Here is a 23,770-nt window from a genome sequence, read left to right as displayed (position 1 = left end):
ATGGGGTACCATCATGAACCGGGCCCCCCGACACAATGCACACTCTCTCTCTCTCTCTCTCTCTTGACACAAACCTCATAAAAAACCATTATAAATGCATTCCCTCTGACTAACCTCACAGGGTTCTGCTTTCTGTTTTTCATTCATTTTCCCAATGAGCATGTTCATTCTGTGTGGATTTCCCCTAACCCTCTCCTTTCTCTTCTTTCTGCTTCTTCTTTGGATGTTCCTGTCAGATGGTAAGAGAGTGTTTGTGTGCATAAATAATATTTAATCACAGGTGCACCTCGGGGTAAGCCAGTTATACCAGTGATGTGTTTGTGTGCAGACGATCTGTGCAGGCTTTGAGCTTAATGTGTCTTTGCAGCGGTAGCTCGTCCGAGCCACACCCTAATCCAACTGCTGCACCGTGTAATTAACACAACCAGCCTCTCCCTCACAGTCCTGCCTATATTTTAATATTCTACCTAATTTCTCCATCTTAAAGGTGTAGATCCTCCGATAAATAACTGGACATACAAACCTGAGAGGGAATGTGTGGCAGAGGAAGAGCAGAGAACAATTGTTTACCTCGCCTTTGTCTTTTCTTCTTCTTTCTCTGTGTATGTTCTCTCTCCCTTTCTGCCACTCGTGTCTGTAGTTGAGCTCTTATGTGCCTTTCTGCCTCCCTACCCATCTCATTTGACATCTCCATCCCCCCCTTCATCACTTCGTCCCTCTTTGTGCTGCAGGAATTTGCCACCTCTGGCTCCAACAACACCGACACAGGGAAGTCAGGAGGCCACCTGGAGACCAAGTACAAAGTGAGCGACCTGGGCCTCAACTTCAACCAGAAATGGAACACAGACAACACTCTGACCACAGAAATCACCATGGAGGACCAGGTGATTGCATATTAGTAATCTCAAACAATGTTCATAACATCAATACATTCACTTTCAGTTAGAATATAAGCTTATGATCTGTTTCTGTTTGTCTGTAGCTGGCTAAGGGTTTGAAGCTCGGTCTGGACGCGTCATTTGTGCCCAACACCGGGTAAGAGCAATCGTGCTCACGCCAAGTATAGCTCCAAAATCTTCAAAATTAATTGACTATACAGTGAAAACAGTTCTTAAATGAATACATGGGTGTACTATCAACATAAACTTCTTAATGACTGTCACAATTGTCTCTCTTTGTTATTCCTTGTAGCAAGAAGAGTGCCAAACTGAAGACCGGCTACAAGCGTGAGTTCGTAAACGTTGGCTGTGACCTGGACTTCGACATGGCCGGTCCCACCGTCCACGCTGCTGCTGTGCTGGGCTTTGAGGGCTGGCTGGCGGGTTACCAGTTGGCTTTTGACACAGCCAAATCTAACCTGACCCAGAACAACTTTTCTCTCGGATACAAGGCCGGGGACTTCCAGCTTCACACCAGCGTGTGAGTCCCAACATCACAGTAAAGTGAAAAAGAGGAAAAGGAAGTGATATATTGGATGATGGCGGTAATGAGAGGAAGCATTTCCCCAGGATGAAACATGAAGTTTAGACTCATTTCCGCTCCTTCTTATCTCCAACAATTTATTTTTGTATTTCAGTAATGACGGCACGGAATTCGGTGGCTCCATCTACCAAAAGGTGAACAGCAACTTGGAGACGGCTGTACAACTGGCCTGGACAGCTGGCAGCAACAACACACGCTTTGGAATTGGAGCCAAATACCAGCTGGATAAGGATACCTCCCTGTCTGTAAGAACTGACAATTTCATAATGATAAGACAGCATCAATTAGCAGCTCATAAGGAATTATATATTTCAATTTGGGAGAATAGAGGAACAAAATAAACATTACAAAGAGTCTGCAGCCACACTAGCAACTCTGTTCTTTGAGCTAAATGCACACAATGTTAAAATGCTGATGTTTAGAAAGTATATTTGACTATGTTTAGCGTCTTAGTTAAGCATATTAGCATGCTAACATTTGGCACTAAACTTAAAGAACAGCTGAGGCTGATAGAAATGTCTTTAGCTTTGCAGGTATTTAGTAATGAACTGAAATACTTGATATAGTGACATTTGATAATGGAAAGACATGAGCTCACCAATTATTATAATTCATTTTCAGGAATGTGTGCACCAGTGATCATGATTATCCATCATACAGTCCAATCGGTCTACTCTGTTATTGCTGTGTTCATGATTATCTCACGCGTCCCTCATGTTTTGTTTCTCCTCACAGGCCAAAGTTAACAACGCCTGCCTTGTTGGAGTTGGATACACTCAAACCCTCAGGCCAGGTTAGCTGATTTTCTTTCTGTTACAACAATCCAATACAACTTAGTCATGGCTTCTTGATACATATTCTGACTTTCTTACCTCAGGAGTGAAGCTCACCCTCTCAGGTCTGATTGATGGGAAGAACGTGAACGGAGGTGGCCACAAAATCGGCTTGGGCTTCGAGCTGGAGGCATAAAGAGACAGCAGGAGGACAGACAAAAAGAGAGGAAAACAACACAAGAAAATAATAAAGTGGCCAAAAGTGAAACCAGCGAAAGGTCCAACCAGCAACTTGTAAACACATCTTCCCACTGAGTCCTACACACTTATGCACACAGAAAGACGCGTTTGTTGGCCTTATCCCAGAGTAGCCTCCAAGACCTCCGGTAGTGTGGTTTATAAAGAATCAATCATTGTTTCGTGTTGATTACTTTTGATTATTACACCCTTTACAGCTCCAACCAACCTTTGAGCATAACTTGTATCAAAATATATTAGAAGGACAAACAGAAATTAATGTGAACGCCCCATTCTCTAAATAATTGGCTGAGACAAAGTGCACTATTAATAGAGCATTTGCGTCTTAAACCTATCCTTTTCTTCCTGAAATAACATTTGAAGCACTTTCTTATTTTGACTGTGTGGTCAGCTTGTTTTAGCCTGATTTAAACCATTAATAAGTTTATTAGATGATGCTTGTTTTTGTATATTTTGGTTATTTGCATGCTTTCAAGGCTGAGGAGAAGTTTTTTTGTCTTTTCATTGTCACGTTGACAAGTACGGTGACTGTAAACGGATGCAATAAAAGCTGGAGAGAAAATGCAGGAAATACAACATAGTAGCAGATCCTCAGAGTGAGTGGACTGGCTTATTCCACCAATGGACCTCAGTAACAGTTTTAAACTGCGAACCTTCAGTTGCCTAAATATCTATTTTCAGGTTCTGTTTGGTAAAAAGGCCAACAGAAATGTGACTCTTTTTATCCTGTCTCGTTTTGTCTCCTGTACCTACGAATCCCTTACCACGACATGTCATTGTGCTGTGCTTTGTATAGGAGAGTTAGTCAACAGTTAGGACCTCAAACTGATTTTATTGAATTATTGGAATAAACAATGTTAAACACTATGATTTTGAGGGCTGTTTATTTGTTTTGTTTAAAGGAAACACCACTTACAGTACAGTAAAATACTGTATTCAAGTTACAACATCACTGTTGTTGTACATAATGATATAATGGTCAGATTTTGTAATTCTACATTTTAAAAATCTTAACAGCACAGCGTGTGTTCAAAGAAAGGCAAGATATCACAGACACTTATGACAGAATGTGTAACAATTGTCATCACTTTGTGGAATCTATACACAATAATACCTCAAATAGTTAGAATGATATCTAGAATACCCTGTTCAAGTTCATTAAAATGTACTTAGTTTTAAAGCCATTTTCACAGTTTTGCAACAGTTCATAAATTGGATTCTACTTTTGCATGTGCTTTGTTTTCACCCTATTGCACCAAGCAAAGAGAGAACCAGTTTCAACATGAATTTAACATAACAAGCCTCAAAACACTTATTATTGCATACTAGATACATTATTGATACTGGACTGCTGCTGTTATTTTGAACACACCCTCCTTATGAGATTCAATAGATGACAAAAACACTTTTCATTAATAAAATAACATTTGCAAGAACAATATTGGTCCAGTGAGAAATACATAAAAATGCAAAAATATTGACATTTAGGTATGTAACACAGAGGTCAAGGGATATTTTTAGAATATAAAATGTTTTACATGATGAATGAACATAAGTCTTCAAAATATAATCAGTGGTTTCCTAATAAAAATCCACCAAACATTATGAAACAATTGGAAATGAATATCTTGAAGAAAAAAAAAGAGAAATATTGCTGTCTCAATTTCATCTAATTTGTGAATTCTATCTCTCTTAAATCTAAAGAAAAAACTGTCTCGATGTGTGTCAGCTTTTTATAGAGAGATTGAGTTTTGTGCTTTGTACATCGTGCAAGCCTCCCTTCATGCTGTGACAAGTGTACGCAAGTTTAATATGAGATTTTCTAAATGCTTTGTTAGGACCATCTTATTTGATACATGATACCAATTAAATGGATATTTTTTTACCCCAAAACTAAAATAAATGTTGTGCTAAAATGGAAAATGGGCACATAAATAAGATCCTGCTTAAATAAGTTCCTCTGATTAAAATCGGAAAGATTTGCTTCAAAGCACTTGGCTTTAAATTTAATTTCCGTATTTTACAATGTCAGACCGAGAAAGATTACCTACTCCTAAATCTAATTGAGCAAATATGTTTCATCAGATATTACTCTATATTCACATTTTTCACAGACCAGCTTGTGCTACATTCTGATGTAGTTTGACATCTCCTCCACACAGGGGCAGTAGAGTAACTCATGGAAGCAAAAGAATGAAACCCAAATTAGGAGAGGTCACTGGAGAAATTCTGGGCACTCATCCACGTCCACTCCCTCAACATCTAGGACAAAAACAAAGGGTGGCGTCTCTTTAATAGTCATCACATTAAATGCAGAGAATCAATTATCATAAACCACAGCAGGCATCTGCTAGGCATCTCAGTGTGAGAGAGCTGAAGAGGGGAAAGTAAGCATGTAGATAGATAGATACATTGTGTACGCACGTCCATACTGCTCTCTGACTCCTGGATGGTGTCATTCAGTAGACTCTGGAGTCGACTCTCAAATGTCCTGCTCTCCTCCACAAGAGACTCGTCTCTACAGACACAACCAACAGTGATTCATGCAGACAGTACTCATAGTTTTGATGATAGCTTATCTGTGTAATTGCATTTGTGCCTTTCTGAAAGTCTCTGCTAATGAAAAGAAGCGGTGTGGAGTGTGTGAAAGCTAAATTAAAGTTTTTAGAAGACCATCAGCTTGCAGGAAAACGTCATGATTAAAGTAGTAGGCATACCTGAAAAAAAATAGTCCTAAACAACATTTGTAAAAGATGAGTCTTTTAAACCCTGAATGGAAATCCGTTTTATACCCAGGTGTGGGGGGTGTGTGTGTGTGTCTGTGTGTCTGTGTCTGTGCGCGTGTGCGCGTGTGCGTGTAGACTCACAACTGCTGTAAACTGTGTCTGGGGGTGAGCAGAGGCGGAACTGACGAGGGGGTTCGTAATCCTTCAGGACTCCCACTCACTGGGCTGCGAACTTTGCTCTGCACAGAAAAGATGATGAATTGTATTCTGTGTTAGTTCATCAAGCACCTGGAAGTTCTTACTGTCTCTGGCATTTGTATGTTTAAATATCAAAGTAGAGTACATGTAGGTACAAAACACACAGGTCAAGCATCTTCTTAAGAATAGCCTTTTTTTTTTACTTGGGATGAATGTACATAATTCTTTAAATATAATCTATGGTCTCATCGTAAAAGTCCACCAAACATGATGAAACAAATGTAAACAAATTACACTTTTCTTGAGAATTACGTGAAACTTTTCTATACATGCTGCTATTATATGGTTATACACTGTGGCTACTCGTATCATTAAATATAGGCAATTGACAGTCATCCCCCCAGTGAGAATAGGTGTGAGTGAGTGTGTGTGTGCATGTGCGTGTGTGTGTCCGTGTGTGTCCGCCCGTACACAGGCGACTTTGAGCAGGTTCCACAGCTCCCTCTGACGTTTCTCCTGCAGACTCATCAGCACTTGTTCGCTCTCAGCCATCCTCTGGACCACCCCCTCCACCTTAGGCAGCAGCTCCATCACCCGCTGACGGCACACTGCTGTCTTACTGCATAATAAAACAAACACATTTACAGTAAAACACTTACCATTCACATTACCGTTACATCAAAGAAGTATATTTGGCAATATCTCGCTTCATTTCATACAGATACAGTAATGCATTGCACATTCAGAGCTGCTCAGAACTCATTCAGTTTCAGATTGAGCTACATCTTTGTTCGATTGTCTTTTTAGACTTTCAGAAAATATATAGTGTTTTGTGTCTTATTACCTGAGGTGTGTGTAGAAGTCTCGGAGCTTCCTCTCGTAGAACTGCACAGCTTGCACCACCAGGCGCACCACCTCCTGACCGTCCCCTGCGCACCTCTGGTCTGAGCAGGGGAAAGAAAAAAAAGCCATGTTTATTTTCACATGGAAACACTGTAATGATTGTTATGAAAAGGCGAACAGAAGCATGCTATCCAAACCTCTGGGTTTCTCTCGGAGTTTGCGAAACATTTCCATGGCTTTTCCTTCCCTGAGGAACAAAGAGAGGAAGAGAGAAGGGTTAAAGATCACAAAGCAGTTAATTTCTTCAGTTTTTAAAGTTGAGTTTGGCTCGCACTTACAGTGTGTCCAGGGCCTCTCCACTCCTACAGGGCTGTCTCTGCACATCCACTATGTCTGGCTGCAGCTGCATCATCTCCTCCTCCAGTTCACTGACCTTGGCCTAGACACACACATGGGTTTTATTGTCTTTAATGCACATTTGACTACTTCTTACACACACACACACACACACACACACACACACACACACACACACACACACACACATAAACACATAAACACACTCAACTCTACCTGACCACAGCTGACAGCAGTCTGCTCCATCTCCCTCCACACGCCAAGGAGCTTTTCTGACGCTACAAATATAAAAGCACTATCATTAGTCAGGGGCAAACTAAATTCCTCTAGCCATTCAGGTGCACTTTCTACCAAATTAGGCAAATCATAATTAACATTAAAGGACGGATTAAATGTAGTTTTGGCGGCTGTAGTGTAAAATTCCTGCTCTGTACAAACACGCTTATTTTTTTTTAAAATAGTACCGATCCCAGTTGCTGTCTGTTCCTGGTATTTATCCATGTCTATGTGAAGGCTGGTGGTGAAGAAGTCCAGCTTGGCCATGAGTCTCTGGTGCATGGACACCATCTCGTTCTTCTGTTTGGAAAGTGAAGAATTGTGTCTCAGCAGGCTCATACTGAAAGAAAGAGGCAAAGAAATGTGTTTGTTTTATTAAATGCATGTATGTTGTGTGTGGGAGTTTGTGTGTGTATTTGTGTATGCCCTACATGGCAGCTTTCTGGCCCTGCTGCAGTCTTTGCCAGTCTTCCTTCAGGGAGCGGATGGTGTGCCACGCCTGGCCGCAGGTTCTCCTCAGAGAGCTGTAAGCTAGGACGTGTTTAGGGTCGTTTTCTGTGACAAAGACAAAGAACCAGAGAGAGAGAGAAACACAGTCACACAAGAGCAAAGGAATCTTACCAAGGTAGTAAAAAAAGGTTTTAGTGTCATATGTTTGATACATACAAAAAAGGTTGCTTGAGTACCCAAATAATTGAAAAGTTGAAGCAAATGTATCCATGGTGTTTAAGCCGATAAATGTTTGTAGATAGCAACAGCTTAGCTTATTGTTGTGTACTCACGGACAAAGCGAATGTTTTCTGGAAGGGTGCGAGGAGCAAATTGAGGTTCATAACTGCAAGAGGAACGATCAAACAGGAAGACCAGAGGCAAGTCTGTCCGTCGCCCATCAATCTCCTACAGACAAAGATAACAATATTTCTATAACTCACTCCATTATAACATTTCCTGTTGATTACTTTGTGAAGGTATTGCATGTGCTATGTTGATGCTGATATTACTGAGTAATCTATGGCGCACTGTGTGGCCAGTCCATGAGGCTCCAAGGCTAGTCCCGCTTCCAGCAGGAGCTCCTGATTGGCTGCAGGGATGCTGGCGTCTTTCTCTATCCTGAGCTGCAGGTCGGCCACAGTCTCTTCTTCCGAGACAGAGTAGGTCAGGATTTTAGCAGAAATCATGTTCAGGACATGGACCAGCTGAGGGAAGAGACAAAGGCCAAACACATTGCAGAAAGAATGTGAAAAACGAGTTTGTCTAAATAGAAAAAAGGTGCACATCTGTGCTAATTCTATAAAATGTAAACACTGATTTGGCTCTTAGAAAGTTAGGAATGTTTCCATCTTTTACTAATATAATATCATCAACATCAGACCACTGAGGCCTAACTGAACAATAAAAACATGAAAGTAAGACAACATGAAAATAATAAATTAATGAAATACTCAATTGACCTTGAGCTGCAGAACGACCTGCAGCTGGGAGAAGCAGTCCATGGGTGCAGCGCCGGGCTCTTTGCCACGCTCCTGAGGAGACCACTTCAACATCAGCTGTAGCCACCTCTCCAGTCTCACTAATAACAGACTGCCAAACACCAGCCAACATATTAGACTGAGATAATTGGAGTATCAGATTAGTATTTTTTTGTGTATGTCTGTCATTGACAAAATCACCTGTTGAGGTTGTTGGGCTGAGGAAGATGTTGAGAGAAACGGACGTCCCCCAAGAGGTCCTCGTAGACCACAATATCTTTGTCCTGCTTCAGCTTCAGTTTGTTGTGCCTGAAATAATACCGATGGATTACATGAGAAAAAAGTCCTTAACATCTCTGGAGTTGAATATTGTGCATACAAATGTTTTTTCCAACATTTTATTTGCTTTTTGATAATGGGAAATTCCAGCCTGCAAACACAACAAGTTACATGCCAGAAACTGAACCTCTACTGAGGGAGTATTTTCACATGTAACCAGACCCCCCCCCATATGAGTTTCATATCTATTATTCATTATATTAGTGAGGCACAAGGGGCATTGGCGTTGGCACAACTCACATATCCTGCAATTCTTTGCTTTGGCATTGTTTATTTATATAGTCCCTGTGTGCCAGTCACATAGCAATACATTTTAATTTAAGTGCTTAATGTTGATAAACATCATTGTTAAGGTTTGATTTGCAAAAGATAACCTGTCTAAAGAAAGGTATAAAAGCAACAAAAAAAAGAGTGAAAATAGGAGTTGAAAAGTGAGAAATGTGGGCATTTAGACTTGCATAACTGTCGAACTAGCCTGAAAAACACGACTTCACGTTAAACAAATCAAATCAACAACTTAGTTCAGGTAAAAGCATTTTCAAAATGTGGTATTACCAAGGAACAGGTTGCCAGGTTGGTAAGAAAGGCCTAAATCCTGTGATGCACTCAAACACCAGGGTCCCGAAGCTCCAGTAGTCCACAGTGACCGTGTACTTCTGTCTCTCAATGAGCTCTGGAGCCTCGAGGAGATAAGAGAAAACATGTTCAGCGGTTACTGTCCAGCGTATGGTGAGAAGATCATGTGGAAAATGTGTTTTAGTTACCTACCAGGTACTGAAGAGTTCCCACAAATGAGGTGCACAGGCTGCTCTGGTCCAGCTCTTTAGCATAGCCCAGGTCAATAATCTTGTGGATCAACTAAGAATAAAGGGGAGGAAAAAAAATCAGCATTTTTTCATTCTACATTGACAAATTAATAACTTAAAGGAATAGCTCTACATCTTGGAGTTTGATTTGTTTCGTAAAGGTCAGCATAATCCCTGTGAAACATTAAAAACAGCTTTATTTGTGCTTTATTTGTGCTGGCAAACATATTTTGTTGATATCTGACTGACAAAAAGCCTATATCTTAGATAAGTGTATGCCAGACAAAAACAAGTGTTCGACTGTAAACTTGGCGCAGATATGGTCTGTTTCTATAAACTTAGCAATGTGCATAAATGTGAATATATAACCTTTTTATATGTCTGGCCTCATGTATATGACATTCATCATTTGTTGTTGATATACTGTAGGCTGGGGGATGCAACAAGTAAAATCAAAGTAGAGGAAGGTAGGAGATGAAGTGCAAATCTAAAGGAGTGAGTTTTCCAAATTAAATATTCAGTACAGCAAAGTTGTGCTTAACTGTGGAGGGTAAACATGTGGACGTGAGAGTAAAGTTTCCTGCACTTATTGGGAAAAAACCCACACTGAGACAAAAAGCTTTAAAATAAACCTCTCTGTTGTGGTTAGGGTGTATTTGTCATAAAAAGACGGTTCACAGGGTCCTTAACTCACTCTCTTCTCTCCCTGCTGCAGCACAATGTTTTCTGGTTTCAAATCTCTGTGGATAATCCTCTTCTTATGGAGGTAGGTAAGAGCTGACGCTGAAGGGAGAAGGAATAAGAAGGGATAAGAGTCATGAGGAAATGAGAAGAAAAAAGAACGCAGAGTACAAGGTGAATGCTTTGTAAATGATTTGAAGAGTCCTGGCTTACTCTCATATGAAAAAAGTAACAAAGTATGTGAACTAGACATCGACGAACAATGCAAATTGACCGCAACTAGTGCAAATTCATTATTTACATAATCAATGATAATTCAAGAAGAAAAAACTATTGGTTGGATGAGGGTTGATAGAGCCCATAAGATGATAAGGCCGGTATTTACATGTATGTAGCCTTTAGTGTGCTCTAACTGAAGTTAATGTCTAATATGTTTTGTCTCAGCAGAAACCACAATGTCACTTTATTGTACGCGCCAAAGGGTGAGTAGCGTGTGTGCTGGCAAAGAGTGTTCAACAAAGCGGAACTCGTAACCATTGGAGCACCTGACTGTATGAGCGTCAGTGTGTGTGTGTGTGTGTGTGTGTGTGTTAGGGTGTGGATGTGCATGACTATGTCTTTACCCTCACTCTTTACAGTTTTAAGGTGATCACTCATAATCAGGAAATGTCCTCAGTGGGTAACAGTAAAAGGAGTTTATGTGTGTGTGTGTGTGTGTGTGTTGATTACTCTACTCTCTATACACTCTAACTCTGTGTGATCCATCCCATATGTGTACTGTGTCGCTGTGTATACAGTGTGTAATATACAATGTATACAAGGTCTTGTTGATGTGAGCATTTTTATATCATGTTTGGGTCAAAGCGTGAGCTTCCAATTGCTGACGTAAACCTCCGTCTGAGCGTGACGTGTCGCCATGGTGACTAAGAGGTTGGTGGTTAAGGGTCATTGATGACATCATGAGTGTCCGTACTAAAGGAAACTAATCACGCTGCCAGCTCACCCAATCTCACAATGAATCCCTCCCTTTCATCTCCACATGCTTGAAAATGTTGTTATAGTCCCATTACAGCCTGGGGGATCGGGCAGGATACTCACAAATGTCACATAACAGAATCAAAACAGAGCCCTCTCTCATTCCAGCGCAGTTATCCAGGAGGTTCAGATACTGCATAGAGAACAAACAGACATATGATACAAAGAATTGCATTAATATCTGTCTTCTTTATTAATGTTTTACAAGGTTCTGCTTTTCTTTATAAAGCGGTCGCATTCCCGGGGAGCAGTGTAGGGAACGGTGCCTTGCTCAGGGACACCTCGGTACCACTTGGTCTTGCCGAGGTTTAGATTTTTTAGATAAAAATTTTTTAGATTCAAACTAAAAGTACTTTTACAAATTGGCAAATTAGCACTTCTGCTGTAAATCCTTTGATTTGTTTAAATTGAAACAATAACATTAAAACTACTTGAAGCTTGTGGCAGGCGGGATTAAAGAGTCAACCTTTGCGTTTTTGGCCGTCATTGAAAGTTTTATGACACTGTGGTTTGTGACGGTTGACATTTTCCTCCTCTACTGGATGCCTGGTGCCAACATCGTCTAGCTCCTCAGGCTGCACACTTAGTTTGTTTCAGATTAAAAAACATTTATGGGTGAGCATCTTAAACCCAGTAAAAAAAGGGACATTTTGATGTGCCTGTATTCTTTATTCCACAAACACAGTCTGATCTTATTGAAGGAATTCATGCAAAAAGGATTATCAACACAAACCATTCCTGCTCCTTGAAAGGACTAAGGGTCCAGTGTCCTGAACTACATTTGTGCACACACATTCTCAAACACATCCCAGATATATACAGTATATATATATATATATATACCTTTCTCAGATCTCCTCCCTGACAGTACTCCATTGCCAGCAGCGGCAGGTCATTGGTGAACACCAATTTCTGCATTCCCTCAGGAACCTCTCGGGCTGCGACAACGTTGACATGATCCAACCTATGAGAGTAAAGAGGAGCAGACATCAGTTAGTGGAAGCAGAAGTTATCATTTCATATAACTTCCGCAATAATCCACCTCCTAGGGCTGCCATTTTAGACCTTAAATATATATTTATAAACATAGCAGTCATTGTGCAGTTTTTTTGAAGAGTTGTAAGAGAGTCTTCCTCTGTAAGGCTTAAAAGAGAGTTATTTGAGTAGGTTTTTAAAGAATTTCACACTAAAGAGATTTGAGAAAAGTATGAAAAATATTTAGACCACTATATTTTCCCCCCTCACCATCGTGTTGATCTACTCCTCAGATTGATCTTGAAACCTCTTGGGAGGCATTCCTATATCTAGACTAATCTTTATGAAAAAACACAATCCATCATTTTCTCAGATTATACCTGCATGACATCAGAAATAATATTTTTCTTGCATGTCATATCATTTGCTGTGTCTAAAAACTAAAACAGCTTACTTTCGCAATAACGGGCAAACCTTTTCATCAGTTTACTCATCCCAATACTCCCTTGACCTTCTCTGTTACTTTTGTCTTTTTCACATGTCCTGCTGTTTTATAACTTTGATTGAAACAATGTGTTCCTGATACTCACAGGGTCAGGCACTTTTTGAAAAAAACTAAAGAGAAATAAAGATAACAAACTCAAACTGATTCCAGATGCAGACGATGGCGATGTATGATACCTTTTACAAGAATCATAAGCTGTGGTTAAGTTGTAATCAGTAAGATGTTATCTTTCCCCTGCAAACCTTTAGAATAATGGACAGTATTTCTCTCACTCTAATCCCTCTCTTTGTTGTGCCTCTCTTCAGCTTACATGAAACACATTTTTGGGGGCGTGGGTACAAAAAGAGTTAGAGAGAGTGGGATAAAACAGTGAACCTGAACAAGATTGTCTGATAAACAATTTTTTCATGTTGTTCAGCAGATGGTCTTGCAATACAAGCACTGTAAACACATTATAACTAAAACATTGTGAAGTTGATGTGTCGTTATATAAGCATGTGTACATCTTTGTTAAGTAGCTGTAATAATATAATGGTAGGGTGCCATGTATGTGTCCCCTGCCCTGTGGTTTTTCCACAAGTTGAGCGTGGGTGCACGAAGGGTTGTGGTCCTGACCATGTCTGTCTGAAAACAACACACTTGTTAAACTGGGACTAGGAAATAAATGGTTTTATAATCATGTTTGCACCAGCAAATGACAAAACACACAAAAAAAAGCAAAACCTGCATGAACTGAGATCCGGCTCCAGTGACCCGACACCCAAACTAAGACCGGTAATAGACAAAGCAGACGTGTAGGGAAATCAAACCCTCCAACGCAAAGCAAAATGAGGAGGCGGTACATTATCCTTTCAGAAATAACCGCCAACCGACAGAAATAACCCAAACCCCATGCTGTCCTAATGTTTTAATGGCTTGAGTGATTTCTACTATTTCAGGATACAAATTAAGCTTTTTCTTGCATTTTGAGAAAACTTGTGAAACAGATGGGTACATAGAGTCAAATGTCAAACTCATAAGCCCCGAGCGTGTCATGGAATGTACCGCGGTGAGTTACAACACGTCAAACCAACACTTGTCTCTCATGCCAAACAGAGCTTTAAGGCAAAGCATAAAATAGTTTGGACGGCTAAGTTGAATATGTCAAACAGTAAGATGAATCAGCCTGAATCATTTGTATACAGAGAGACAAACTTAGGCAAGGTGCGTCGGTCAAACAAAAAACAAACAAAAGAAGTTGCTGCATGTTGCACAACTAATGGCTGCTGCTTGATTTTAAATACAAAACAGTGCCTGATGAGAACTTAGTGTACCTTTGGTAATTTTTATTAAATCATAAATGAAATGTGACTATTATCTTAGCTTGACCTAAGAGAAGAGTAGTCAGATGTTTCTTTATTGCCAAATACTGAGGGCATGGCCTGTGACGAAATACATTTTACAGCTTTAATATTGTAGTTAAGTTTGTGTTTATATGGTCCCACATACATTTCTGTTTAAAGCACAAACACTGATTGGAGAGTGGTCTGGTGTCTTAATGGTCATGACAAAAAACAGATAACCTTTGTTGCCTCCCACTCTGTCTCTCTCTCTATATACTGTATATATTTCCCATCTTCACCTGCACTGTAAAATATCTAATAAAGGCAATCAGCCAAGAAAATAACACATATTGCAAATATATGATGAAGCTGCTGAGTGTCCTGTACATGAATGGTGCTTGAGGGTGAGAGAGAGAGAGACCGATTGGATCCAAAAGGAAGTTTTTTTTGTTATTGCTCTGAGGCCCTTTAGTAGGCTATGTGCAAGTGTGAAACTGACCTCTTCATGATCTGGATCTCAAGACACCATCTCTCTTTGTTTTTCTCGCTCAGCTCCTGACGACACTGCTTTATAGCAATCTGTTCCTCTGTGTCCTGAAATCACATACACACACATTGTTATACTGTAGGTATAGTTCAGTTGTTAAAGTTGTTATGGTTTATTGTGCGTTTAGATTTAGGGCAGAAACTAATATTTCATTTTATATTGAAAATATCAGCCTTTTATTTTCTCTATTTAAACAAGTATTCATTGTTTCAGTAAACAGTTACCAATAGAACATTAATAAAACACATTTGAGATGGTACATAGCAGGGGATATAAGTTTATCAGTAGGGTCGTTGCCAATGTATTTCTTAATAATAATTGATAAAAAAGAGAGGGAATGGAGAACAAACACAAAACATAAACGACTACAATTTTTCCTGAAAATCAATAAACACAATCTGAATTTAACAACTTGCCAAAAATAATCAGCAACACAAGTATCACAACGAGGAAAGCACACCCACCCTGCTTCCCCTAGATCCATCTATCAACTAATAATAGCTTATAGTATTGTCATTAAGGAAGGAAATCGGGGAAATCCTTATAAAGGAAGTGAAGTCCCTGCTTCCCATAACTTAATCTATCAACTAATAATAGCTTATAGTGCCGTCATTAAGGAAGGAAAACGGTAAAATCTTTATACAGGAAGTGAAGACATCACAGCATTTGCAGTGCCCTTTATAGTCATTTTCATTTCCTCTTAAACAATGCTCTGCCATCATTGATACTTCGCTGTGATTTTACCGTTTAACAATACATCATTTACTATTGAAGATTACTTCTTGCTTACTGTAAATTGCAGTAGAATTAAACAACATGACAAACTTATTTTTGCTAATTTCTAGACTTTTATACACAGCATATGTGTAATTGACGCCAAATTATGCAGGGAATGCTCGGGGATGCAGCTGAACAGGGAGAAGTCAAAAAACGCTGTTGCGTTTGTATAATAATCTTTTATATTTTAAAGTATTTGAAATTATGCTTTCCTGCCGTTTGGACTCGACATCACTTCTATAACTACATTCAAATGCTGATGCTGTCTGGCTCAAAGCAAGGTCTAACTGTTCCTTGAAAGTGAGTGTGACTAATACAACTCAAGTACACGTACAGAGGAAGAGGAAGGGGAAGGTCCTTGTTCCCATATTGTGCAAATGCAACTTTACAATTCCCTCATCCTGTGACTCGAATGGTCATCATTACAATAGCTCTCTGTAGGACTAAGAGACAGCTTCCCTCCTGATATCATACAACCCATTTGAACAAATTCGGTTAACAGTTCTTTTTTTTGGTATGCAAGATGTAAACGAAAGAGTTATCAAAAACATGGATTTGAGTGCAGGCAAGCATTTTCGGCGCAATTCTATTGTCTTAAGGCAGAGACTTTCAAACAGTGAGTTAAGAGGGGGGTGCAGAGGGCAATATGTTTAGGAATCTTTTTGTCACTTCTCTGAGTCATAATATTGCAGTAAAATCTCAACACAGACATAATACACATATTTTTAGATTCAGTATGACTTATTCTTCCTGAAGATATAATTATAACCTATTCCTCTATTGCAAACAAGCTTCCTTTTAAATTATAGAAAAATAAAATCCTTCTCAATGAGTGAACCTTCTTCATCGGAGAATCATCAGGTTTTTTATGTTCTCTTTAGTATCCAGGTAATCCTATGATAACTGACTGTACATGTAGTGATACATTGCCAACAGGAACTGCTTAGAGCTAATTCAACATAATTATTGGTGCCAATATAACAACAAAAGTTTAAAAAATAAAGGCTCAAGTAGTAGCCCACAGTTGACTCCATGGTAACATTTTCCTTCATGTCATCATAACTCAAAGCCCTCACAATATAGGAGCAGCCTGGGTTCAGGAGGTAAGGAAGGTCAGCCATAAATCATAGGGGTTGTGTCAGTATAACAATATGGTCTTAAGTTTTCACAAATGACACTCAATCAAGGAGACACTGAGCTATTCCTCATTGGAATCAAGAATTGATTATGAAGTCGAAGGATTGTGTTTCTTTTCTTTCTTTCTTTTTCACAGCTCTCATTTTGAACGATGGGCGGCTGGGAAACATCACCATGTCAACATTTTTTTTTAAATATTCTCGAATGGGGACAATGATTCAGACAGTGAGCGGACCATGTACCTTGTTTTGCCATCGTGTGACGTTCCCAAATCCTCCGGTGCCCAGGCGCTCCTTCCGCTCCCAGGACCCACAGCTCTGCTGCTGCTGCAGGGGGACTCGATTCATGGCCTCGGACGCTAACATAACAATAATCAACAGTTATACACATTGTGGCCCCTTGAAGCTCACACCAGAAAACTTAATTGTATGATTAGTAGAATATGGAGAAACAACTTTGCTAATATTAGATCTTAACCACACAACAATTTTTAAATGTAGCCTGATGATGGCATTAGAAGAAGTGCCTTGTTGTTATCTTTATAAAAACGAGGCCTGTACAGTTGATATTTGAGGACTTAACTTACCCAAGATACTAGGCGGCTGTACTTAACAACAATCTTGAGGTAGCCTACTTGTACTTGCCATATATGGAACTTTATGCTTTTTTCCCCATCACATCTCACACTACTACTCCACTACATATTTCAGATTCGGATATAAATACAAAAATATAGTTAATTAATACATAAGCGGGTATTATTAAGGATTAAGCCATCCAACAGTATATTTTATAATGTGATTTGAATAAAGTTTTAACTTTACCAGCTACAACATTGAAGGGGTAATGTAATCCAATGCAATAATTAGTATTCTGCATACTGAGTGCTTATACTTTTGGTTTTGTAAGTAGGCTATATTTGGATGATAATACACTTAATAAACACATAATTTCTACACTGTTGTATTATTCAATAAGAGCTAAGTAGCCTTCTTCTTCCACTTCGGGTAACACAGTCAGTGGCTGCAGTAGTTATTACACATGCTGTATTAACAGGCCTGTTTAACACTGCAATGACAGAACATGGTTATCCTTATGTGCGTGTTTCCTGTTGTCTGAAGTTATAACAAACACTGCAGAGACATGTTTTTGGGTTTTATTTAATGCAGACATGCGCTCCAAAGTAGCATCTTATTTAAACTAAATCCTACCTTAGACTTCGGAGGCAGCTTTCACACCTGATTTTCTTTAACACTCTGTATATATATATATACACAAGTTAAACGTTGGACATTTTGGTAGTCACTTCGCCGACACAACAAATCTCAAAAACGCTCGACTTCCTGATACTCACATTTCCTGTAAACCTGAAGGACCCGCCCACAAAAAGTCTCCAGCAGCTGGCAGCTGCAGGTCTACGCTTAACCAGAAAGTTTCACATGTTTACACGGTTTACACATATATATTATTCATCGTTTTAAGATGATTTTTTGTGAAAATATCCACCTGGACATGTCAAATAGATATTGAGCTCACTGAGAAGATGTCATTTCAGTCTGCAATTCATTTTGTGCAACTCAACTTGAAATGTCCCACATGTACACATTTGAAATATACCATTATTTTGTTGTAGAAATACTAGCTTTTATTTTACATAAAATATATATTTTTTAAATATTATGGACACTGATCGGCTTGGAGGTGTCGATCGATTTCTCATTACCACACAATTAAATAATACAATATATATATAATAATAAAAAATGTATGGTGCAGGTTTTGGTCCTTCAATATTATGAAGTTGGTACTGTAGGTATTACAAAGCATTTACATCAATTTGCTTACAAAATGTGAAAATTGGTAAAATTGTAGAGAATATAGTTTTAATTTATGTCATCTTCCCAGAAAGAAGCCCATGAGGTCACTGAGGTACATTTAATTCTGACATTTAAAGTATAATAATTTATGTGGGATAATCTGTTAGTCAATAAAGAAGTGTGAAAGCTAACAAAAGCACAATCAATGATTTTACTGATGTTGTTATGGAGTCTGTGGCGCCATGCTTTGGGTATGGACATAATACAATTATAGGCTCGGTTTAACAACTTCTCGCTAAAAGATGGATCAACTTCCCAAACCATTCAGGACATCTGCTTACATTACTGAACAAATAATACGTCACATCTTACCCTGAAAATTACACCTCCTCTCAAGCTGGAAAAGCTTTTTGTTTATCTTTCTTTTCATAACCTTTTTTTAAGGTGGTTCTTGTTTTTATAAAAACTGAATCATAATTATTTCAAAAATATATTGCACACATATCCAGATACTGTGCCTCAAATGGATCGCAAAAACTATTTTGTTATGCCGATTTCATTTTATTAGTCATATGAATATGTACTCAAATGCATTTCCAAGAAGATCGAGGATTAAGGTCATCCAACATCTGATGAAGGTTGCAATACTTATTTAAAACTAAATACCAATTACATAATTTAAAAACAAACTTTAATAAGAGTTCTAAATAAATAGATATACATTTTGTTAATCACACTGCTTAATGTGTCTTTAACTTAAACTTATATCATTATTATTTTGTACCATTCTGTCACTTTTGCAGTATCATTGTTGATCCAATGGTTGTTGTATAAATAGAGGATGCACTTCAGAATTTCCAGATTAAACCAGTGATGTTTTTTTATTTCATCACCTGTTATTGTCAGGATTCGGGAAAAAGGTAGGACCCAAATGCAGAATAAAAAAGGCAAAAAGGTCAAGTAACAAAAGGCAAGCTTTATTTTATAAAGCTGATGACTGACAAAACATGACATAAAATAAACAGGTAGCACAAAGTAGCATCAAAACAAAAAATTGACCGTGACCAAACTTGGAAGGAGACAGGAAAGACCAATGAACCGACAAGGAGCACAGGGGAAGACAAGACTAAATACAAAGAAGGGTAATCACAGGACAAGACACAGCTGGGCAGGGGAGGTAGAAACACAATGGCAACAGGTGAACACAATCAGACACAGGAGGGAAAACACAGGAAGGAAGACAAGACACAGGGAGAACAGAATTGCAAAAATAAAACCCATGACAAGAAAGACAAAACTGAAAGATTGAATATCTCAGGTGAAAACTGACGACTCACTCTGATGTAACCAACAAACTTCATCGACATGTATTTTCCAACCCATATCTGATGCTCCTCTGACGTGATCTGTGGGTGTGTAAGGAGCACTATCAGATTGTAAATGTTTGTAGAAATATGTTCCTGTTTATTCTAACAAACTATGGCGCTTCCTGATTTTCTTTCCCAGGCATGTTTTTACTCAAGGAGAGGGCTCTATGGAAGTCAAAAGGACCTCATGATGAGACCTTTCTTGTCTTATTTAGATGAGTTCAGTTACGTAAACGTAGCCTGGGGAAAATGCCTTAAATGTTGCCCTCAATTAGGTAGTAAGAGTTTATTCTCCACTATGTTATTCTGTTTAATTTGACCCTTTTAATTCTGCCTCCAACATTTCAGTTGAACATTTTATGGCTATAGCAACCTTTACAGTTAATAAGTGACTGTCAGGGTCCAAGCAGTAAGGCAACTGGACACAGGAGTTGTTTAAATTAACTGAGTTTTTATTTACCCAAAAATCCAGAGAAAACATTATAAACCAATAATATCTAATAACTAGGCCTATAAAAGAGGTCAACAGAAAATACCTCAAATAAACATGCCATCAACTTAACAGGTGTTAACTCAACAAACTGACCTGCTACAATGAAAACCCAATGGACTTACAGTATAGTGGTCTGGACAAACCAAGTTCAAACCAAGGGGTAATTAAGATTAACAGAATACAAAAAGGACACTGACAAAATCCAAATCCCCTCTTTGACATGGAAGCAGGTGGTTTTTCCCAATCTGTCTCAATTGGCTGCTTGCAGTATGTATGAGTCCTCACTCCTCAGTGCTCAACCTCACCTTTTGCTAAACTAGGAAGTAACCCCCCCCAATGGCCACGGTAACTCAAAGACAAAGTAATTAATACCAGCAAATACTTGTGTGTTAGCTGTGCTAAAATGTCGTAAAAATAAACTCTGTAAAGTCAGATTAAAAGCAAATAAAGAGTTTACCATTTTAATCAAATGTGTTTACTGCACCTGAACTGAAGCAAAACTACTGAAGGTGAGGGTACATGTAATTGTTTTACCCTGTGTGGTTGTGGCCATCACACTGATATTGTTGAGGCCCACATCTTGTTATGTGTGATTTAATATCGATTAATTTAATGTAATGTAATGTAATATACTCCCCAAATGTCCCTGTTGGAACTTTATCAACAACTTCATTTGGTCTCAAATTGCACTTATCTTGTCTTTGCTTCTCTCCTATTATTATTTGTTGTATTGTTTTACTCCCCTTTTTCTCTTACCTGTTTCAAACCTTATTTGACCTTATGTAAAGCACTTTTAGTTGCTTCTGTGTGTGTGTGGGTTTTATAGATAAACTTGCCTTGCCATATCTGTTGATGCCTTTTTGTAAATGTTGATGTGTGTCTTCACTAGCTGTCTGAGTCTTATGTGTTGTAGAAATGTAACCACCAAAAGAAAAGTCAGACATCTTGCTAAATAGGCTTAAATGCTTTTCGATAATCACCAGTATGAAAAGATCGATACCACTGATACATTTCTCTGTAATAAAATAGCAAGAGCTATTCTCTCAGCTAATTTGTATTTGAAAAACAAATAAAAAGTTTTGTCTTGCTAAAACTTAACCAAAAGAGTTCATTGTACATTCATTATACGTGGCACTTGATACTTTGTTTTGGGTTAGGAGAGTCTGAGTCCATGGAATCGTGAAAACATTCACCCACACATGAAGACAGTAAACAGAAATGTTTAAAAAAGTGGTTTGTCTAGTTTCCAAAATGTATTGCCAATCATTGCACAATGTAAGTGATGGGCAGTCAAATCAAGGATAACTGGAATGTTTTTTAAATTCATCACAAGGGAGGTGTAGAGTAAATATTCAATAATTAAGTTGTGTGTGTGATTTTCATCATCATGCAGTGGGAGTGCGGTCAAATATGGCAAACACCAAACTATCTACCACGGCCCATTAAATCCTCGAGTACCATGTTTTCAGCTATTTAATGCAGAGTTAACAGACAATAAAAACACTGAACATGAATTATCCAATGCAAATCAAATCTTTGTGGGTGCTAAGAAAAGATGGAGCTATTCTTGAGGCATAGTGACAGACTTCCCGAGGAAGGGGTGGGTTGAATAAAGAGGACTGTGGTTGTAACAAATGACTCCTGGTGCCAGGTGGTTAACCACACAGATATAGTGTCACACACAGACAATCACAGCCTGATAAATCAATATTGTGGCACTTTTCATAGCACTCCACACTTCAACTTAAGAGCTCTGGTATTTTTAGATTTAGTTAAATCACTTATTAATGATAAAATACAGTATACCTAATTTCAAATAAAATCTTATGTGTGGTGAAGTTTTATGTGGTGCATGGGCTTCTTCTTAGCCTGATGTTCATAATGTAGTAATATGTTTATTGATTATTAATATGTTGTATGAGGTTACTTCCCTTATACATAATGTTTACCTGATTTACTTATTTTCCAGCTTGACAGAATTTTTTTCTATCTGTGTCCTAATATATTCTAAAAAAAATTATAATAATTAAGGTTTCTTAAAGTTTAACTTTTTACAATGATATTTCTCGACATGCTTCTCACAATGTTTGATGTTATAGTATATTTATATTTGATCACAGGTGTTGATAGGTGGGCTGTTTTTAACATAGAACAACATCTCTTAAAAACAGATCAGAGAAATATTAAATAAATCCTGGCTCTAGTTTTTTTTTAAATTTTTTTTTAGATTTAATCAAATTATACATTCAATAGAACAGATTTCCTTATAAAATTATTCACAGATGAAAACCCCTTTGGGACGGTCCCGCCTGCAGCAGCAACGCCCAGCAGGCTGCATCATCATCCGGCCGGACAGCTTCCCCGCTGAGCCCTCCCCCTTCACGCACCGGGACAACCGGAGAGCTCCGATAAAAACTCAGCAAAAAGGGGTAAAGAGCTCAGACTGAGGACACTCACTACTGCTGCAAACACTCTCAGAAGATAACGACTCAGGAGACTTTTATTCTGGTAAGAGCTTTTTTTTTCGTGTGTATTTGATCTATGGGGGAAGCATCAGCGTTCTATTCTGCTAATTGGTGTTATGTTTTATTCTGAATTCATACCATAAACTTCCAAATTATCTGGGATTCAAGAGTTCCTTGGATGGTTATACTTTCTTAGACATTTTGCACGGTTATTATTTAATGTGTCAAGAAAAACGCTAGTTCTGGTGCACTTTAAAGGAATCAAGATATTTTAACCAAAATATCAAGATCAATTAACACTGTTAAGTGTTAAGTACTATCATAAATACAGTTGAATCCTTTGTGATTACATAATACTATCGAGTTATTTTGACATGTAGTTCTCCCTTTTTATTTCGAAGTAATTAGCCAAATTACAATTAAAATACATTTAAATCTCTTGTAATCAAATCAGTCGATTAGTTCATACACACAATTGACTCAAAATGACCAACACATAAGCTGTGGTATGTGATAAATAATTATTGTGATAATGATGACATTCTATGGTTCATCTGTGATGGGAGGTGAAACTGTGATTTTGGATGTCCTTGTGCTCGCTCATTCATTTGGCATCCCAACACTTTCTCACTCTGACTTCAGCAGCTCTGTATTTACCTCCAACCATCTACATCCACCTGTTTAAACTGGTGAGGAGTATGACTGACCTCTCAGCGTCACACTCACACTTCATCCCAAGCACTTCACATAACGTAAAAACCAGTAATTGATGTTGTCATCGTCACATTTAATCTTTTAAGATATAAGCAAGATATAATGTTACATATTCTAAAAGAACGAGGTGATGTTGTGCTCCGCTGCTGCAATCAGTGTGTGTCTGTTATCGGTGAACGTGCCTGCTACGATACTGTGATTCATCTCAGTGTGTGTGTGTGTGTGTGTGTGTGTGTGTGTGTGTGTGTGTGTGTGTGTGTGTGTGTGTGTGTGTGTGTGTGTGTGTGTGTGTGTGTGTGTGTGTGTGTGTGTGTGTGTGTGTGTGTATCTGTGAACCACTCGGAGCCAAAACCTGCACAGGATCACTGCTATGCAGGCACTTATCTGGCTAATGAGTTGGATTTNTAC

General features: G+C 38.5%; 2 protein-coding genes across 2 annotated transcripts in view; one reads left to right on the top strand and one right to left on the bottom strand.

Moving 5' to 3' along the window:
* The window catches only part of vdac3 (voltage-dependent anion channel 3), a 13,090-nt gene extending 9,710 nt beyond the window's left edge, over window positions 1–3,380 (top strand). Inside the window, exons 6-11 of the mRNA XM_010784214.1 lie at window positions 732–884; window positions 983–1,035; window positions 1,192–1,419; window positions 1,577–1,727; window positions 2,218–2,275; window positions 2,360–3,380. Of these exons, the coding sequence (XP_010782516.1) occupies window positions 732–884; window positions 983–1,035; window positions 1,192–1,419; window positions 1,577–1,727; window positions 2,218–2,275; window positions 2,360–2,451 (735 nt within the window). The 3' untranslated portion in view covers window positions 2,452–3,380. The remainder of the gene's footprint in view (window positions 1–731; window positions 885–982; window positions 1,036–1,191; window positions 1,420–1,576; window positions 1,728–2,217; window positions 2,276–2,359) is intronic.
* ikbkb (inhibitor of nuclear factor kappa B kinase subunit beta) lies at window positions 3,248–17,838 on the bottom strand. Its single transcript, XM_010784216.1, has 22 exons — window positions 17,718–17,838; window positions 16,749–16,864; window positions 14,545–14,639; window positions 12,087–12,207; window positions 11,307–11,376; window positions 10,222–10,310; window positions 9,490–9,579; window positions 9,277–9,401; window positions 8,584–8,691; window positions 8,365–8,494; window positions 7,915–8,109; window positions 7,696–7,810; window positions 7,345–7,468; window positions 7,102–7,253; window positions 6,854–6,915; window positions 6,619–6,719; window positions 6,478–6,527; window positions 6,282–6,381; window positions 5,909–6,056; window positions 5,381–5,478; window positions 4,938–5,031; window positions 3,248–4,775 (listed from the first exon to the last, which is right to left on the bottom strand). The coding sequence occupies exons 2-22, from the start codon at window positions 16,851–16,853 to the stop codon at window positions 4,719–4,721; spliced, it is 2,229 nt and encodes a 742-aa protein (XP_010782518.1). The 5' UTR covers window positions 16,854–16,864; window positions 17,718–17,838; the 3' UTR covers window positions 3,248–4,718.
* Between the last annotated feature and the right edge of the window lie 5,932 nt (window positions 17,839–23,770).

The sequence above is a fragment of the Notothenia coriiceps genome, unplaced genomic scaffold (genome assembly GCF_000735185.1).
Source record: "Notothenia coriiceps isolate Sejong01 unplaced genomic scaffold, NC01 NC01_scaffold00026228, whole genome shotgun sequence".
Taxonomy (NCBI): domain Eukaryota; kingdom Metazoa; phylum Chordata; class Actinopteri; order Perciformes; family Nototheniidae; genus Notothenia; species Notothenia coriiceps.
Note: the sequence above shows the minus strand (reverse complement) of the source record. Positions and strands in the feature narration are given on the sequence as shown.

Coding starts and splice junctions, on each gene's coding strand:
- ikbkb (XM_010784216.1), bottom strand. CDS start 16,853: ATGAATCGAGTCCCCCTGCAGCAGCAGCAGAGCTGTGGGTCCTGGGAG. Junction 9,402..9,489: donor TGGGAACTCTTCAGTACCTG/GTAGGTAACTAA, acceptor TATCTCCTCGAG/GCTCCAGAGCTCATTGAGAG. Junction 7,469..7,695: donor AGAAAACATTCGCTTTGTCC/GTGAGTACACAA, acceptor TCTTTGTCACAG/AAAACGACCCTAAACACGTC.